Source organism: Littorina saxatilis, linkage group LG1 (assembly GCF_037325665.1).
Source record: "Littorina saxatilis isolate snail1 linkage group LG1, US_GU_Lsax_2.0, whole genome shotgun sequence".
Taxonomy (NCBI): domain Eukaryota; kingdom Metazoa; phylum Mollusca; class Gastropoda; order Littorinimorpha; family Littorinidae; genus Littorina; species Littorina saxatilis.
The window spans coordinates 31,864,864-31,885,062 of NC_090245.1; the positions used below are offsets into that span (position 1 = coordinate 31,864,864).

The window sequence follows — 20,199 nt, forward strand, 5'->3', positions numbered from 1 at the left end:
GAATGAAAGATAACGATCAACACATCCGTCACAGTTCAATGATCCTCTTTAATTCAGGGTTACCCCGGAGGGTGTCTTCTCTTGTCACTGCCACAGGCAGTGATTGTTATCAGTACAGTGGAACCCCCCTTTTAAGACCTTCAAAAATCTGAGAAAATCAGGTCTGAAAACAGAGGGAGTCTTTAAATGGGGGTAAAGTTACAGAGGTTATGAACAGAAAGTCTGAGAAAACAGGGTCTTAAAATGGAGGAAGTCTTCAATTGGGGGGTCTTAAAAAGGGGGTTCCACTGTAGTTCACTCACTTTCACTCCTGTGAAATCGGTCACTTGGCTGTTGTATAAAATCAAAACACATTCAACATTTCTTTGCTTTAGCAAAGCTTTTCCTGTTCACCAATACACTTTACATTTAATGATTTATCATCACAAATTCATTAGATTCTGCTCTGCGTTACTGACCAGAATCATCAGGAAAAAATATCCGAAAAGAGGTTATCTTTCCTTAAAGCTTTTCAATTGAAATGTGTACTCCTCGCCTAAACTAATTTGATTCTACTCTGCTTCAAAGACATTAGTCTTCAACATAAGCCATGCAAACAAAAACTAATAGCTATATTGAATATGTATGGGTATGAGAAAAAGGAAGTGTGTCTCAATTAAATTAGAGTTGAAACTTGAAGCCAAATTTCAAAATAAACTAAGTTTTTCATTTCCAGGTGCAAATGCTCTGTGAAAATGTAGCTAACAAAAAGTACCATCACAACAAAACAGGTGTGAGGATTGAGAAAAAAATAAAAAACCTACCTCAGCAAAAACTGTACGGAAATCATATCCTCTACTCCTGTATGGCAGTGGCATGATTAACTGACCAGAATCACTGACACCTCTTCAAATAAGCACCCCAAAAAGAGTAAACTTCTCTGAAGCACCGAAACTCATCACAGTTAACATTTAAAGTCCATCGCAAAGCGCCAGAATTTTAAACCCATGTTCCCCCTGGAGTGGAAATAGGGCGGAAGCAACTTTGATATACCCTAGGTTCTTATCTATGTCGATGCTGATAACAGGTTGCCCTCTGCGAGCTTCTGACTCAAAAGTTACAGTGTGCCCTTCATGAAACTCATCTCTGCAGGTGTAGGTTTTGCAGATTTCTGACCCACAGTGCGATGATTCTCTAACTCTATTTATGTATGAGCAGTTAATGCAATCAGCTAATTTCTGGTAATAAGTCAGTAGTCTGAGCGGTCCATGTGTTTGTCATCTTATCAACAATAAAAACTATAATTCTATAATTCCTCCACTCTTACAGTTACATGAACCCCTCATTTCTCAGTTTACCATTAAAAAAAAAGTTAATCTTCTCCCATTCCCTGTTCAGCAGAGGGCATGTTGAAACTATAGCAAGTCTCCTTATTGAATTAGTTTTCTCAATGTAACTATTATTTGGTTATGCTACAATAACATAAAAACATAAACAATTAACGTTTAGGTTTATTGAACTAGAACAATAACATAAAAATCATTAATTTAAACTTTTTTTAAGCTATGTTTAATAATTTAGATTTTGTTTTCTTCCTTTTGTTGTGTATTGTACACCTTTCCAACTGCAGTCAAAAGTTAAGTGTGATTAAAAAAACAGAGTTACCATACCACTAGTACTTCCTCCGAAAGCGGCGTATGGCTGCCTAAATGGCGGGGTAAAAACGGTCATATACGTAAAATTCCACTCGTGCAAAAACACGAGTGTACGTGGGAGTCTAAGCCCATGAACGAAGAAGAAGAAGAAGATACCACTAGTACTAGTAAACTTATGAATGTGTTCAAAGAGCAGCCTAAATTGCACTGAAAGACATCTGTGACTGTCCTCTCCTCCCTTGAATCTATAGATCTGTACCCTGCCCCCCCCCCCCCCCCCCCCCCTCGATCTTCTTTCTTTTGTTTCATGCATGTGTCCTTTACTTGTGCAATGCAAATAAATTGACCCAAACTTTCCTACTATACAAGCATGTGCCTGCTAGACATATAGCTCACGCCTTACACCTTGCTGTTTAGTCAGTCACTTGCATTCACCGTTCAAATTCGTGGCAGTGTGTCTTACTACTTAGACAAATTACAAAGACGATCCAAGCGTGGCATTCCTTATCATTTACGCCTGATGACATCATCTGTCAGTTAGTTTGACACCGTGCGCTACCTGTGTGCACCTGCATTCTCACAGATCCAAGCGCACCTTTCCATCAAGGTGATCGGGCCTACTTCCCCCCTCACAAAGCGAAAATACACGCGGAGGGGCGACAATGAAGCACAACTAAAAAAATAAAGTCACAAATAAACAGTCCTCTGCGGGCAAATAATTATATGAAACATTCTTAAAATAAACGCCCATTGCCATACACAACAGCCACACTTAAAAGTAAGGTGTTTTCCTTCGATCGTCCGAACTTCGATCAATGTGTCGTCTGTTCAAATGGTAAGTGAATCAGACGACATTCCAAATAGGACTTTCCAATGACTTACCCGGTGCGGTGCTTCGAGCACACGATGTACTCCACCGATCTGATTAATTATCGGAACATTGAGCAGAAATGAGTATGTCGGTGGTCGAGTAGGCTCCGGGAAGTTGGTGTTCGCAAAAGGATCTCGGTCGTCAAGATACTGAATGCGACATTCTAGCTGCGTCGCCATGTTTGGCGTAGAAAGCTTTTCGTTCGAACACACTGGTCACATTCATGTCACCTCTGACCCTTGTATTGCTGCGCCACTCAGGAAAGAGAAAAAAGTGCGTCCATCGAGCGTCAACCACAGTTTAAATTTGCTCACTATATTCGTTTAAGAAAAAAGTCAGGACATTACGTTAACAACTGTTTTCTAGCAGCATAAGAGGGTTTTAACTCCCAGCCAAACGTAAAACGGCGAAGTGTGTCTCTACTTCCGCCAAGCCTCAATCGGCCCTCCCACTCAAGAATGATTCACAGGTGTGTTGTGTCCGAGTGAAAACACGGTCCCCTAAATTTTCACGGCACAGGCGCCAGCCAGGCAGAACTTTAGTGGAAACGATAATTCTCCGTGTTTTCTAATTGTTTCGTTCTTGACTAATAATAAGACACGCACAAATACCGGACAACACTTATATTTTGAACAGTTCGTTTGCTGACTAAAGTTTTACAGATCCAATACAAATTCAGGAAAACGGAATTCCCCTCAAACAACTCTTTTTCCGCTGTGGCAACTAAACCAAATTGTAATACGTTTTCTTCGAAGTACAACGTCGTGAGACTGTAAACAAAAATGATATGTGTAATATCTGAATATTATTCCGCCTTTCCGACCGGGCTAAATTATCCGAAACATCAGCATAAAGTCAGTCACGACTGTCCTGACTAAACAGGACTCCCCAAAAACTATTTTTTCCCGCTATATCAGTATATGGGTAAAAACAAATTGGTTCTTGGAAGTAGAACGACGTGAAATGAATGATACACAAACACAATTAATTGTGTATTTGTTTAGCTTTGGAGGCCAAAACTACGCTGCTGATAATTTATAGTCAAGCTTCGAGTGCCTGTCACGTACTCAATGCCTACCGAATGCCTAAATAAACATGTGATGCGGGACCGCCTTTTGATCTTAATTGGCGGCGGTAGCTTTGAAAAGCAAAAACTGTCATCCTCGTGTCACCTGTAAACAGATTACCGCCAATCTTGAACAGAGGAGATTGTGCTTATCTGGTTTAGTCATCAATCACTCAGTTCGCGTTTGTTTTGTAAATTGAAGCTTATAATATAGGCCTACCTATATATCCTGCCGAGACGATTACCTTGGGTTGAGACGCTAGGATGACTCTGATCAATTTTAATGAACTAAACTGTTTACACTGTGGGATACTTGATTATCGAGATCAAATAAGATTGTTGCAGATTGCATCTATTATCGTATTGACAAAAGTATGAGGTTCACCTCCGAGGATCGGTTCGAATTAGTCAAACAACCATTGCATTTATCTGTAAAATTGTTACCGATCGAATAAAAATGTGTGAATTAGAAACAGCTAAAAGTAGCACACCGCAACTTCCAAGAGAATATTGTTCCATTGATTGATGGTGGACTACACCGCTGAGTGCCGGATAGTTACTTCAGTGTCTCAGTTGCCGCTGCCGCAGTGACCAGTGTTGTTGTGGGCTCTCTTGTTATTGTTGTTGTTGGTGCGGCACGTGGTGTGCGCGTGTGTGTGTGTGTGCGTGTTGTGTGTGTGTGTGCCAGTGTGTGTGTGTGTGTCTCAGTCTAGTGTGTCTCAGTGTGTGTGTGTGTGTGTGGTTACGGTGTGTGTGTGTGTGTCAGTCAGTTGGTGTGTACGTTTTTGTGTGTGTATGTGTGTGTGTGTGTGTGTGTGCGGCGTGCGTGTCAGTGTGTGTGTCTGTGTGTGTGAGCATTTCACGCTCACCCAGCTGCCGCTATCCTCTGCCGATTTTTACCTCGTCAAGGGTAATCACCAAAGCCCACGTACTTTTGGGATAACACTCATGAGAAGAGTTGCTTCCCTGCAACCTGAGAACCTCGGGTGTTTTAGTGGTTCGGGTTCACCGAGAGGGTTGGATTTATTGCTTGTTTTTATATTTATTTATTTTTTCTTTCTTTCTTTCTTTCTTTCTTTTTCTTTTTCCCCGGCATGTTTGCCAGTCTATTTGTCCAGTCAGATCTTCCTGTCTGTCCGTCTGCATTTCCTGTTACGTACAGTTCATCTATCCATGTTCAGGGTTAGGTGAGGACTTTCAAAAACATGATAATGAAAATCTGTTGCCCTTTCAAGAACGTTTGGGGTGTGTGGCAGAACAGAAGAAGGAAAAGTAACAACAGATCGTAAAATATATATGCAGCCTCTTCTCCAAACGGATAGGACGGATCGAAAGAGTAGTGTGTGTGTGTGTGTGTGTGTGTGTGTGTGTGTGTGTGTGTGTTTGGTGGGGATGAGGGGAATGGCAATTAACGGAGCAATAAGCCGTGACATCGAGGCGCCGTTGGGGGGGGGGGGGGGGGGGGGCGGGTAGAGTTACAAAAAAAGAGGGGGGGGGGGGAGTCAAGGGATCCAAATCTCCTTGGGAGAATCTGTTCGTGCTCTATTCCTGCATCTCGTTTCACTTTCGTAAACTCGTCAATTAGTATACCTGAGTGCTGCTGCCGTTCACCGTTATTTTTTATTTCCCCCTATTTTACACATTTGGCCCAGATGAAGGAAACGAAGTGTTGGCAAACTTCCAGTAGGTAAATATTATAACCCGGGCCTCACTTCCTTCTGCACCGTGTGGAGAGAGAGGGAGCCAGTCGTCACTCCGACAGACGGGCAGACAGACCGTGGGGACACTGAGAGAGAGACGCTGGGAGAAAGAGACAGAGACAAAGAGAGATAGACTGAGACAGCTAGAGAGAGAGAGAGAGAGAGAGAGACTGAGAGAGAGAGGAAGAGAGCTCTAAAGACTATACATTAGATAGAATGAGAGAGAAAGAGCCCTCTAAGTGTGTCTGTATGTCTGTCTGTATGTCTGTCTGTCTGCCGGTGTGTGTCTGTCAGTAAGCCGGCGGTGCGTGTGTTTGTCTGTATTTCATCTGCTTCCTCGGGCTGAAAAAAGTGCAAAGAAACTCTTAGCTCCCGCAAAACGGCCGTTGAAACTGTCAGTGTGAAATTCACTTCTGTAGTGTGTACATAAAACAAAAACGGCGCAGCATCTGTTTGCAAGGCTCAATGATTCATCCGAACGGGAGATGCAGCCTGTGCAGCCTGTGCAGCCTGTGCTTGATGTCATCTAAGTTCTACATGCAATTAGGCTTCCAGGCAGAAGCAATATGCTTTTGTTACAGTTACTGTGCTTTACACTTCGATTTTTACGGAGCCCCTAGGGCTTTCAGTCATGCCTCAGGCAACAAAACTTTATTCAATTATTATCATGACAAAAACAATACATAGTTTTTAGGATAACTAACTCAAGCATATAATGCTTATTTTAAGTAATCCTGGTATGTACATAACAAAGGTTAACATGATGGCGGACTAAATACATTTACTCATTTGAGGCAACGATAACAGACAGAAAAACCTGATACGCAAACAATTTGAATCAGAAAAGGGAGGGGGTGATAGTACAGGAGGTGGGGGAGGGGGGGGATAAAAAGGACATGGGGCACGAGAGAACAGAAATAAGCATAAGAGAAAAAGAAGAGGATGAAGAAGACTTGGAGCGCCAGATATTTGGGAAGAGTGGGTCTCGTCACAATAATATTAAATGCACAGAAGACACACACGCAAAGTTAATACATTTTGTGAAAGACGAAAATATGTAGAGGTTACATGCCGAGTCTCAGTGATTATTAAAAATAATGGTCGAAGTTAGCGGATCATGAAAAATGCGAGCTTCAGCGAGCTTTTTCATGACCGCGAACTGAGACCATTATTTTTAATAATCACTGAGACGAGGTGTGTAACCTCTTTATTCTCCCTTTCTTCGGTTATTCAAAGAAAACAGGAGTTTTTGTGCGAAAGTTTGATCGAATCCGAATCACTCAACCAGTCAACCTGCGCAGGCGATCGATTAATGCGCGGTTGTATAGTTCCGTGCAAATCATTCCATTCTGTTAACACTTCTTGTCAGTTTCCCTGTTTTAGACTAAAATCAAGTACACAGATAAGCTGTTATTCTGCTGTGGCGGTAAAGGCAGATATTGTGTGTTCTGTTTATGTTTTAGTATCGCTAAAGATAATGTTCTTTCGTCAAATGGGACTAGCAGACGAACTTTTGCACCCGTGTTCCAACGTTAATTACTGTATGAAGTTCAGTTTTTTGGGGAAAATAGTGTATGAAACCGCTTTATGTTGTTTAAATTGATGAGATGTGTGCATTTGGTTGCGTGTGATCTGTTTATAAAATGAAATATTGTTGAAAACTGACCGTCGGATTGCAGTCAGTGTTGTCGAAGAAACTGCGTTAAAAGAAGGGGAACTACTCTTGTCGGCAAGAGTATGAGTTACTTGCCTTGGGAATTTGCTTGTGATGAACGGTGTGTGCACAGCAGATCTATATTCAGAAAACAACCGAACTCATGGATTTTATATGGAGATTCATGTGTTCAGGCCTGTAGTTGTTAATTTAAATGCGGTATGTTTGTATTGTTTGCTCCAGAGATGTATATTTCGTACGTATAGAGCGTTTTGAACTTTTCAGTCGCAAAAGTAGTACCAAAACAGAACAGCTTCTCAACCCATTGCACTATCGAGGATTCAGGCTGTTGCTGGCTCGTTATTTGTTTGGTTGCTGGGTCATTATCGAAAAATAACTAGCTCTACAAGTTTACAGAGGTAAAGAAGCAGAGGGGGGAATATCACTAAATTACACAAAGATCGAGGCATAGTCAATACGTCGAAACAAGGACAAAATACACGAGAGAGATTATGACGAGTAATTGGTCAGGCGGCATATGTTTCATGACAGTGTCAAATGAGTATAATAAATAAAATGTAGAGGCTCATTAACGGAACCTGCCTGTTTGTCTAATCAATTCTTGTACAGTTATGAATATAGTCTGATTGACATTCCGGGAGAATTGCGGGATGCCTTTCAATAATATTTCAATAACTATTTAAATATTTCATCTACTGATTTGAAGTTATACCAACTTTCATTGGCTTTCTGGCAAGGATTCAAAAACTGCAATTTGTTTACGTATTAATGTTCATCATTGTCCGGGTCCTGGCAGGCTCACATCAGGTCCCGCACGCGAACTAATTACTTATTTAAAAGCCTACATGGAAGTCTATTAGTTTCGGCGAGAGGGAGAATGTGTTCTATCTTGGGTACTTTACGTCAAGACATTGTGTTTAAATGCGTAAGAAAATTGTAAAACTTGGTATGTGGGTCCTTTTTGGCAAACCGCACACAGCTTTCAGCCCCAGAACGTGATGACGGAAAATGTGAATGACAACTTGGCGGGAAATGCGAACTGACACATCGCATAAAGTTTCGTTTGCTTGACATCACTAAAGGTACACATGACTTGTGTAGTCATCTATGAGATAATTGTGTAAAGCTTTTGACTGTTTATATTGTAATCTGCGACAAAAAGACAAATCGTTGCTTTAGCAGTGCGGTTTATTGTTCCTTTTTGTTTTGATAACCAGATTCTTTAAGTTTTAATTCGTTTATGCAATATATCGGTTCATGTTTAAGGGTGACATAACGTTGTGGTCTTGTGTGCGTTTTTCAGACACACATTTTACGTGTGTTTTATAATTATTATATACAGGCAGATCAATTTCGATTCCAACTCATTCTGAGTTTAACTACACCTGTCATTGACCATTTGTTGGCGTCATCGATTATTGGGTACGTGTACGTTCTTGTAACTTCAGTCTTTTTACAAGCAGCCATACTAGTATTGCCTTTGTTTCAACAAATTGCAAACACATAATTTGAACTGAGCCTACCTTTTTCGACGAGCATAGATTTGTCTTTTCCTTGTCGTCAGCAAATGGTACCATCACTGGATGTCCGTATCTAACACCTTTCTTCATCTCAATGGACACTTTTTGTCTTTAACTTTATTGTTTCCCTCTTCCTGTTGATATTTACGAGAACACACACGCTTCGCCTCACGCTGACAAAAGTCAAACTTTTTAGACGGTCTTGCCCTATCTCTCTCCTCGGGTTCTAATAAACACCACGGCTCATCCTTCCGGTGACAATTTTGTCGGTCGGTGACTCTAATTTGACAATAATTTCATAAGCACCATCGTCACTCTCCAACCCTATCGTGTTTGCACAGACTTGTAGGCTGTCGTCCAATGCCCACTCTGTAACGTTGACTCTCCACATTGTCATACTCGGAGGTCTGTCTGTTTCGAAAGGGAAGCGATTTCACATCTGTCTGCTAACCTTCTATTTGACCTCGGCAGATAGTCAGCCAAAAATTAGGGCCCTGCTGGCAATTGTCTAAACTAGGGCTGTTGTCAGCTGCGTGGCAAATTGTGTGCGAGGGAGGGAGGGGGATGCAGCTAGCTCGGGACAACAGCATAATCGTTGTCAAACTCGCAAAGCTTTGTATTGGACGAACTGTAAAAGGTCAGACGAGTTGAACGTGCTCTTTTATTTCGGCGTAAGCAGTGGTGTCTGGTTTGAGGAATGCATGTCATTAAAATGTTGTCCGGTGTTAACAGGTTTATGTTTGCGAATGTGTGTACGTACTCGTGTGTTGAAAACAGAAATTCATTAGCACACGCATGCACGCGGCCCATACATTGTCACACAACGATCCCTAACGAATGCTTAAAAGAGTGAGTATCCCCCCCACCCCTTCACACACACACACACTCCTCCCCCCACAATACACACACATCTATCTAACCCCCCCCCACACACACACACACACACACACACACACCTACGCCTCCCCTAACACACACCTACCGCCCACCCACCCAACCCATCCTCACCCCCCCACACCCACACACACACACACACACACACACACACACGCACGCATTGCGAAATAGACAGTTCAGAGAGAAACACACGCACACAGAGATCCACAAACATGGTCTCATCCTGGCAACATCCCCCAATTTGAAATAGCTCCTCACCTTCTGCACATCCACGCCGAGGTACTCGAGCATCTCGGAGGAGTTGTTAAAGGGCTTGTAGCTATCCTCGGATTCCGCGCCTCCCACCTGGATCAGCTTGCGCTGGGGGATGGTCTTTTCGCACAGGCTCAGGAAGTCCGAGATGGTGACCAGCCCCTTCTTGGACTGTAGGATCCCCCACATCTGCTGGGCCGTCGTCGACAGTTTCACCTGTGTGGGGAGAAGGTAAGGGAGGTGGAAGAAGAATGTGAGATTTATTGTCTTTCAGGAGTCGGGGCAGGGGTGGGTTGGAGAGAGAAAGAGAGAAAGAGAGAGAGAGAGAGAGAGAGAGAGAGAGAGAGGAGAGAGAGAGAGAGAGAGAGAATGATTCTCTTCAAACTATAGAGAGAGAGAGAGAGAGAGTATTTTTCACACACACACACACACACACACACACACACACACACACACACACACACACACACACACACACACACACACACACACAGAGAAAAAGAGAGAGAGAGAGAGAGAGAGAGAGAGAGAGAGAGAGAGAGAGAGAGAGAGAGAGAGAGACAGAGAGAGACAGAATTCCAGAGAAGGCAGACGAATGGAAGAATGCGCTTTATTGAACTTGTTTTGAGGGCAATAGCACAGAGCATTCCCCTTCAACCCATATAAAGAAAGGACTGAGCGTATTTTCTTCCACCCTGGATGGACCGTAACAGGGGTCCCCTAAATGCAACAAGAGAGGCATCAATTCCCACATGCGCACCCACGTTCGCCACCTCTACCCAAAGTACACTTAGACTGGGATAGATATAACTAATAGTATCATCCTTGTTTACGTTGTTATTTTCTGTTATACACCCATATAACACCATGGTTTTTTTCTGTGTAATCATGAGTAGTATTAATGATCAATTATAAATATTAATCTCGCTACACAATAAATACAACTAAGTAGTATGTCATGCTGGTTCTGGTATTAACCAGCACATTATTATCACATCGTAAGTAACGTTGATAAATATGTATAAAATATAAATGAATGAAAAACAAAAACATGAAAACGGAAGAAATACGTAAAAAAAAATGTAATAAAGTAAATAAAGTTTAAGAAAAATCATTCCATCAGTGCAAGAAAACAAATTATAAGTAGCAAATCAGTGCACTGAACTAAAGAAAACTATTGCCAAGTGAAGAAAGATTTCTACTTTTAAATCTCCCAATCACTTTACCAAAAAGAGAAATTAAAAGCTCAAATAGAACAAAACAAAAGTGACAGAAAGCATATCATTCGCCTTTTTTCTATGGGCGACCTCGCTTTACTAGATTTCACCTATTTAGTAACAGTTATTGTTAGAACTACTTCATAATGTTACTTTTTCAGCAATTAGTTTGAAGTTTACAGCCTAAGCCAAAACGCAGCTGCTAATATAATAAGCCTATTCAACAAGCAGCACTAACTAAGGCCAATCAGTTTCAACAAACTCTTTCGATTTTTAAGTCAAGTTATTGGTTACGGACGACAGAAGAAGTTGGGTGTTTTTCGATTACACAGGGACCACGTAGTTTTCTACGGAAGGACTTAGGGGGACAAAGAGAGGGTATGGCGGTGGATGTGTAAGAGTGGTGAAGGTCTACACAGTCTACAAGCCACAACATCTGAGTGTGTGAGAAACAGGTATACAAGAGGTGTGCGACAGACTCTTTTCACCTTGTTTCTTTTACCACCAGGTGAGGCAGACGACGTAGAAGAAGGAGGAGGAGGAGAGTTGACAGGAGGAGGAGCCCTCTGCCTCCTCGGCTGCTCGTCCTCACCGTCAAGGAGCTTGTCACCCAGGGACTTGGAAGGACGCATACTGTTGTTTCCAGAACGGGGGGAGGAGGTCTCGAAAGCATAGCTGTTGGGTCGACCGGGGGTGGGGGAACTGACAGGGGAGGGTTTGAGGGGGTTGTGACAGTTGGGGGGAACGGGGGCATCCATGATGTGTTTCTGGTTACGGGGGCGGTAGCGCTCTTCCTCCAGAATGCTGTCAATGTCCTGCATACGGCTGATATAGCCAGGCATCTGCTCCTGCTGCTGCTGCTTCGCGTCCTAGAGGAGGGAAGAGGGAGGAGGGTGAGGAACACAGTCACACACCGACACTGAGGAAGAAAGGGGGGAAGAGGGGAGGAACAGCACGAAGGAGATGGTGGGGGTGGGGTGGGGAGTTGCGTACTTTTACACCATGATCGAAAGCCAGCCTACACTTCATTAATTTTGTTGGTAAAGAAGGAGCTCCGTTCGTTGGCGTTCACATCGCGACAGAAACTATCAGAAGCAAGACTTATCTGAATTTCTTCCAGAATTGAGAGGCTAGGCTAGTTTTATTAAGACCATGACCGCGCAGCTATCAGAAAATCAGTTTATTGACGTTGCAAGGGCAACAGAAGAAATTCCATAATTATGTTGCTGCATAACTTGTTCCCTAAAAGAAGATGTTTCTAGCTTCTGCAAGTCCCGAACTTTTGGTCATTTTGTTCAGTGACAGAAGCTCGCTGTGTTGTCTAGCACGTCTTACTGGGCGCGAAGGGGACACCTTGGAGTAAAATTCAAAGCAATCGTGCACTCATGTCAGCTCTCTTGTCTCAAAAAAACCTCAAAGATCCTTCTCTTTTTTTTTTTCTTTTTTTTTTCTTTTCCCAAGTTGTTGTGAAGCCGTCAGAGTTTACTAATGAGCCACCCACTGAGTCATCGCGGCCCCAAAACAAACGTCATTCTGTGAGTCATCATCAATTACGACTCCACCAAGTCGCAGATTTTCAACTCAGTTGCTGACGTCATGCGTTGTTTACTCCGCGATGACTGCCAATTTGTTTTTCTCTTATCTGGGAATTGTCTTTTGGAATAAGACAGTACTTATAGTCCTGTCGCTGGTTGTATTGGTTTATTTGTTAAAACAACGCAACCTTTCTGTGTGCCACTTTTTGAAATGCAACGAAAAGGATCCCAAAGACTTGACCAGACCGATTCGTTTTGAAGATGATGTTTGGTTCCTATTTCTGGTAACAATCGCTGTTTTCACGAGTTACGGTGGAACCATCACAAGCAATTTGATTAGAGGGTAAGAATAATAACCCAGTCTACAAAGTTGTTGATGTTTTGGTTTTTGTTATCATATCTTTCTGTCTATAAATGTGTTAGACATATGGCTCACTGGATATAGGGATGCTAAGACTTACTGTAATATTTTCCCCCGCTTATTATTATTTGCTTCAACGTATTAGTAAAATCAATGCAACTAAATAACTGCCAAAGATCGCGAAAACCAAATTTCAGATCCTTGGTGTGCATAATTATTGCATGCATGTTTCAAGCGCGTGGAACATATCAAGAGTTATCTGCGAGAAGGCCGGATTTCTTTTCAGTCTCTTCTTCTCATAGACAGAATCCAGTTTCAACGCAGGCACCCCTCGATTTGTTAGAGCTGACAGGAGCGGAGTGGCTTGGGAGGAAGGATGCATCTGATTATCACAACATTTACCTTTGGATAAGCCACAGAGAGAGGTGTGTGGAGAAGGGTAGGGGAGAGTACGCAGGAATAGGGGAGGAAAGCAGGGGAGTTTCTACTTATCAGCGAGAGAGATTTTGCTTAGAGATATTGCTTTCACCGTAAATGAACTTACAGAACCAAATGTTCGAGTGAAAAACTGAGCAAACAAAACTAAACTAATCAAAATCTGACAAAACTAAAATCTTAAGAAATCAGGCTGATCATTCCAACGAAATAAACGCTTTAAGTAACTTCACATCCCCCAACCAATCAAAAGCATCACTGCCAGGCCATTTATTGGTTCCAAATGTATTCAGTGGAAGCCACAGTCACACAAAAACCACAGCAGTCTTCTCTTACCCGTGGACTGGCATCATTAACTATATCAGGCAGAGAATGTTGTGAGCCTGAGGGTGCCATCTTTCCGTATTTCCCGCTTTCGTCATACGATTTCTCCACGGCCAGTTGGCTTGGGCGTTTCCGGTATTCTCCGGATTGTCGATTGGAGTTACTGCCCCTGTCGTCCAAAACGTCTTCTCTGGATCCATGTCTGCTGCGACGATTGGCGTTGCGATGCCTACCATCAAACAGAGCACGGTATAAGTTGCCGAGCTCCACTCACATAAAGTCCAGTTTAGCGGTTTCTGACAACCGTACGACGCGTGTTCTCCATAGCTTTCGTTCAATCAGGCTTTCATGCCTTGTTTTGTGAAGGACTTGATTTCTTTCTTCAAGACTTTCTTGCATCGGGCAGGCAACCCGTTTCTCTTTCTTCTGTTCAATACATGGTTGCTTTCTCCCTGCAAGCTTTCTTAATCTCTTTCTCCAACTTAGCATTTGCAATATAATCACAGTGCAATTGAAACTCTATCAATGGACCAACAAGCACTGCAGGGCAATTTCCTAATTCAATTAAACAAATCAAAATGTGTTTGGAAGTGACATTTTTAACCAAAAAGTTGCGAGATCTTTTGAGACCTTTGCAAAGTCTTAATTAATAGGGTACGAATTTCCTATGTGTATGTTATTGAAAACATTATTTTCTGAGAAAGCTGACGATGCAGTGTTTGTTCGCTCTTTCAAAAAATATAACTATAACCCTGAAACATCAGACTATTCCATTTTTTCCCCCTAGAAGTCACGTTCAAAAGCTGTCTTTTTAATGACGACGACGCTCAGCACCTACGAGTTCAGTCTCTCGAGCTTCAATTCAAAAGCTGCGTCGTCATTTACAATTCTCTACTAACACCACTCTATGCGTACCTTCCAGGAGAGTCATCTCGATCGTCTCGTCGTCTCTCGTCCAGCATGCTATCTCGCGAGTTCTCACGGTTGAAGCCACGACTGTGACGGTTGCGGTTGGGTGATTCGTCACGCGAAAACGCGTGGCTGGAAGCTTGGTCCGACGTGCTGCCTGACTGTTTGCCTCGCTGGCTGCCCGACTGTGGACACACCACGTCATGGTCAGCATTGTTGTCGTCGTTGTTGTTGCTCTCATTTACCTCATCTTTTACTTTACTGCAGATTAGCATCCTTGATGCTCGCATTGGTTGCTTGCGTTTTATACACGCTGTAATAGCATTTGTGTACGTGCTACAGTTTAAACTTCAGAGCACGCAGTTGTTAAATACAATGTCTCAAACACATATTTGTGGTGTTTTTTCAGCAGATGTTAAAGTCTCTCGTACACAAATACTGCTCCATGACATACGTTGAGTGCATATCACAAGTCCTTTCTCTGTCCGTGATTCCTCTTTTCCACAAAGAGATGTTTCAAGACAACGCAAATCTTGAAAACATTATTCAAAGTTTTTGTCTCAGAAAGAATTTGCCCAGAGGGACTTTTTCTCACAAACGAACAAGAGCAACAGCAACGACAACAAAAATATATGTTGACATATCAACACATAAACGTCAAAATACACAGCTACGTACACGTACACGTATGTGCCAACAGCACAATTCATTGTGATTGAAACAACCTTAAACAAACATCTGTGTCCAATTGACTCTCTCTTAGAGTCAACAGGTTTATCAGTCCGGAGAGTATCAAACACTCCCGAAACAACTCAGCGTGTTGAATCGTATGACGAGAGCAAGACACAACCATTGCGGAAAGATGGCACCCACTGTGTGATCTAAAACTTCTATGTACACTATAAAAAATTAAAAAATCTACAACATGCTTGCGCTAAGCTGTCTGAAAACCAACCACCACTATTTTGCTGCAAACTCTCAACAGGCACATTCTTCGAGATTCAGCATCTCAGCGCAAACATTCCAACCACCATAAAACAAAACCCTTTGTTGCTGGGGAGTATACTTAAACCAACAACCATCTACTTATCCCCCCTCTTATTCATTAAGACAAACACCTTCTCCTGAAAACAGTTCGGCTTTTATTCTCAGATCTGTACGTGGTATAAGACCATCCCTCCACTTGGTCACGTAAAAAATAAACAGCCTGTGTGCTCTCTGTGGGAATTTTTTATATGAATTAATTTTGTAAATGTAACCATTGGCTTTTTCAGAAATTAGTTCAAAACCAAATTTGAAATCACCACATCAACCAGTCAGGGTGTTTATTTTTGGTATGTGACCCAGTGGAGGGATGGTCTTATCCCATGTAAAAGCCTGGTCAGACCTGAGATGGTGATCCGAACTGTTTTCACAAGGAGGAGTGTGCTTTTAACCAGAGATCTCTCACTCACTCACTCACTCACCGATCAACTCATTCACCGATCAACTCATTCACTCACAAGTGCACTCACTCTCAAACGCACACTAACTCATCTCCATCCGACACCAACCAACCACCATTTCCAAGAAACTGAAACCTACCTGCGAATCTTTTCCATGGCTGTCATTGCGGCGATGACCTCTGCTTCTGTGCACGGGGGGTTCGGGGGACTGTTCTCTGGAGAAGACGTCGGGGTCAGGATGGTAGTAGCGGTTCTTGTTGAGCTCAGACTTACGGAAATCTTTGTTGGGCTCACCCTTGCCGCGGAAATCTTTGTTGAGCAGACGGGGATCATCGTCCGCTGCGTCCAGAAGACTGTCGTTGGAAGCAGAACGAGATGGCTGCTTGCGGGTGCCTGAAAGGAGTTAGCACTTATAGCAAAAGCAAAACCAAAGAACCTTGGTGTATTTCCTTACGGATGTAAATCACATTTGGTCCTGAAAGGAGTAGGGGAAAATGTGCGGTTGGATTTAGCCAAATCAGAACCTTTTAAAATACGGGTAGTTTTGGGCGTAAAGCAAAGCAACCTGCTGCGATTTTAATGCCGGCAAGTACCCAAAAGGAGCAGACAAACTTAGCAAAAGCTGGACGTTTAAAACGGGGGTATAGTTTTGCCAAAAGCAGATGAGAAGCCCATGATGAATTGTATGCTTGCGAGTTCCCGAAAGACACTGGGAAACACTGCCAAACAGAGAACAGTATACAGTGGCATCAGTTTTGCCAAAACCATGGAAACCCCTCGAGGATTTTATGCTTGCTGACAGAGGCAGAGAAACACGGTCAAACTTAACAAGTCGCGTAAGGCAAAATTACTACATTTAGTCAAGCTGTGGAACTCATAGAATGAAATTGAACGTAGTGCAAAAGGCAGTGAAAGTGACGAGCCTGTTTGGCGCGGTAGCGGTTGCGCTCTGCTTCATAGCACGCTTCACTGTACCTCTCTTCGTTTTAACTTTCTGAGCGTGTTTTTAATCCAAACATATCATATCTATATGTTTTTGGAATCAGGAACCAACAAGGAATAAGATGAAAGTGTTTTTAAATTGATTTCGAAAATTTAATTTTGATCATAATTTTTAATTTTTTTAATTTTCAGAGCTTGTTTTTAATCCAAATATAACATATTTATATGTTTTTGGAATCAGAAAATGATGAAGAATAAGATGAACGTAAATTTGGATCGTTTTCTAATTTATCTATTTTTTTTACAATTTTCAGATTTTTAATGACCAAAGTCATAATTAATTTTTAAGCCACCAAGCTGAAATGCAATACCGAAGTTCGGCCTTCGTCGAAGATTGCTTGGCCAAAATTTCAATCAATTTGATTAAAAAAATGAGGGTGTGACAGTGCCGCCTCAACTTTTACAAAAAGCCGGATATGACGTCATCAAAGACATTTATCGAAAAAAAGAAAAAAAACATCTGGGGGTATCATACCCAGAAACTCTCATGTCAAATTTCATAAAGATCGGTCCAGTAGTTAAGTCTGAATCGCTCTACACACACACACACAGACAGACACACGCACACACACACACACACACACACACACACACACACACACAAACATACACCACAACCCTCGTCTCGATTCCCCCTCTATGTTAAAACATTTAGTCAAAAATTAGATGGCCTTACAATAATGGCATATCACGTAACTTTACATACTCTTCCCTTAGACGACTGCAAAGAATTGAGCTATCAAGTGCAAACATAAATTATAATGTCCTGGGTGAACTGAAAAAGGACACTAAAACCCAAGAGCTATAGTTGTCTTAACTACATCAGATGTGACTGTACTTGGCGAACCTTCGATGCCCGGACACATAATAATTCTGCCAGACAACAGCATACGCTGGATAAAAAAAATTAAAAATTACTACTAACGATACATTCCGTAATTTCAAATAACTTCAGATTTCTGCTGCCTCGAGAATACAAGGGCATGTGTTGTTTCAGCTTCTAATGGGCCTTTCCTAACTGCCATAAACAAGCGACGAGGCTTTTATCAAAACTGACACGCACTACGAAGTCAACACAGCACTTATTTTTCCTTCGGCACGTGATACATTCTGCTGTGAGGCCTGAGTGCTGACAGTGCTAAATGTACGAGGGAGAAAAGCAAAACACTTCTTATCCCAGCATGTGCACCTATCCTGAAATCAGTAACTGCTGTGGGGATTGACAGAGAAGAGGAGAGATAGAGAAGGGGGGAGGGAGCGTGCGTGCGTGCGTGCGTGTGTGTGTGTGTGTGAGAGAGGGGGGGGGGCTTACTGTCCTTCTGATCTTGTGTCTACCACGCTGTCTGCCACTGTGCGTAAATGTGCTCGTCCGTTTGTGACCTAGTTTTGATTTGACAACTGTTTTTGCTGTGAAAATGTGCCACTTATTTGTTTGTTAGTTGTTGTTTTTGATGTTGTTGTTGTTGTCTTTATTTTTTTTCGGGGATTTGACAAGTTTGAAAGAGTAATTTATACTGTAATGAAACGAGTAAAGACAATTCGGTTCAAATTCGCGAAATGTACCGCTATAAATGCATGAGCTGATTGCTTCGACTACTTTCGTCTCAAGGTACCTTTCTCATCAGCATGTAATCGATCAATACCCACATGGATAAGGTCAACAGATGCACGATCTTCATCGGTTAGGAATATCTTTGGTCAGGAACTTTAGCGTTTATGAAGTGTGTATATAGCAAGCTACCTCTTCGTGAGAAGTTCAGCTCGTTTGTTGTGGGTACTCACAAACAAGATGCAGTTAAGATTGTGTGGCGGACTCGTCTGTTTACATGCATCAATGCCTGCATACGCGCTTGTTCGGCTCTCTCATTTCTTGTTGCTGTTCTCAATTGTTCGCTCCACATACGCATATTGCATGTCTAATTTATGTCCAAACAAGTTCCTGAACACGATTTAAACTTTAAACCGTTCAACAACAACACATACTAACAACAACAAAAACAACTGACATCTGACAAAATTCCATGAATTCAGGATTATTTCAGCATTATATTTATAGCAATATTAAGCCGATGGAACTGACGTGAACTAATCACAAATCACATTTATGAACCCAACAGAAACTGTCAAAACAAGTTCCCTGGAAAGCTTGGAACTGGTCACTAGCCATGCCAAGAAACTTCAGATGTTCATGTGAATCATGACCGAATGAGACTAGAGCGCATCTTGCAAGAATATTTAACAACGGAATCGGAAAAGGGACGTAAACGCTCTAAACATACGGGGAAAGTAGTAACAGAGAATTAAGCGGAATCAGTCTTCAAACGTTTCGCAATTATAACAATTATAAACTGAACCACAATCAAAGCAAAACTAAGCTATTACCTCCATGTCTGCGAGAGCGTCTGGAAGGCGAGGTGTCACGGGAGTGATCGGGGGAGTCGTGACGAGAGTTCCGGGAGTGTCCCCCCTCCCTTTGGGGAGGGATAACGTCGGAGGCGGACAGGTACTCGTAGGAGTCGCTGCGAGTGATTCCCCCGGCAGGGTCAGCTCCATGGGGTAGGTGCTGGCGCCACTTTTTCACCTGCAAAGGTAATTAGAGGTAGGCTTGGTTAAATTGCCAACAGGTGAGCGTAAAGGTTGATGTTGTTGTTAATTTGTTTGAGGTTTGGTAGCTGTTTGTTTATTTGTTTGTTTGTTTGTTTCTATCTTCTTTGTCTAATTGTTGAGGCACGCGTTCAGTCGTGACAGTCGTAATGATGTACATGTAAATGTTTGTTGCAATACTAAAAATGTTCAAATCCCAAAAGCAAAAATTAAAAGAAAGACATATCAAAAACAAAAACTGCGGAAAAAAATAAGAAACTGTAAAAGAAAACATCCAGCCAGTCCTATTCAAACAGCAACGACACAGGCTTAAACAAAACAAAATAAAACAAAAGGAAAGTTACTACAATTCAGAAAAGAAAGTTAAGCACGCATAATACAAAACGATAAAACAATTCTTTTTAAAGTAAGACTACACTGAAAAAGAAGGAGTCACGGTAACATTAACCTCGTCATGCGGACTGCACCTTACGTTAATGATGATGTCATACCACAACCAGTTTTCGTGCTCAGCTTGCACAACTACAGAATGTTGTCTTCACAATACTAATTTTAGATCTGCAACCAAGTTCTATCAGACATGCTCATAGCTAAGCGTCATTAGTCGCCAGGTGATCCATGTCGTCTTTCTGTACAAGATACGTTCTTCATAAAAAGCACCGAAACACAACTCGAGTCGGACTGCCCTAAAGCCTTTACTTTATATTTGAAGACACCCTATACAGTTTATACTGTGACGTGCTTCTTAAATT

At 42.1% G+C, this 20,199-nt stretch overlaps 1 protein-coding gene across 16 annotated transcripts in view; it reads right to left on the reverse strand.

The window, feature by feature from the left end:
• LOC138966930 (FH1/FH2 domain-containing protein 3-like) overlaps positions 1-20,199 on the reverse strand; it is a 172,747-nt gene that overhangs the window by 61,805 nt on the left and 90,743 nt on the right. For 13 of the 16 annotated variants that reach the window (XR_011455795.1, XR_011455804.1, XM_070339343.1 and 10 more), the window contains 6 exons: positions 19,226-19,424; positions 15,981-16,234; positions 14,403-14,581; positions 13,500-13,716; positions 11,321-11,701; positions 9,622-9,831 (listed from right to left, as the gene is read on the reverse strand). Coding sequence is in view for 14 of the 16 variants with exons in the window: in XM_070339343.1 (XP_070195444.1) it covers positions 9,622-9,831; positions 11,321-11,701; positions 13,500-13,716; positions 14,403-14,581; positions 15,981-16,234; positions 19,226-19,424 (1,440 nt within the window). In the remaining 2 variants the exon portion in view is untranslated. The remainder of the gene's footprint in view (positions 1-9,621; positions 9,832-11,320; positions 11,702-13,499; positions 13,717-14,402; positions 14,582-15,980; positions 16,235-19,225; positions 19,425-20,199) is intronic. The other 3 variants (XM_070339410.1, XM_070339417.1, XM_070339436.1) reach the window with 3 other exon arrangements.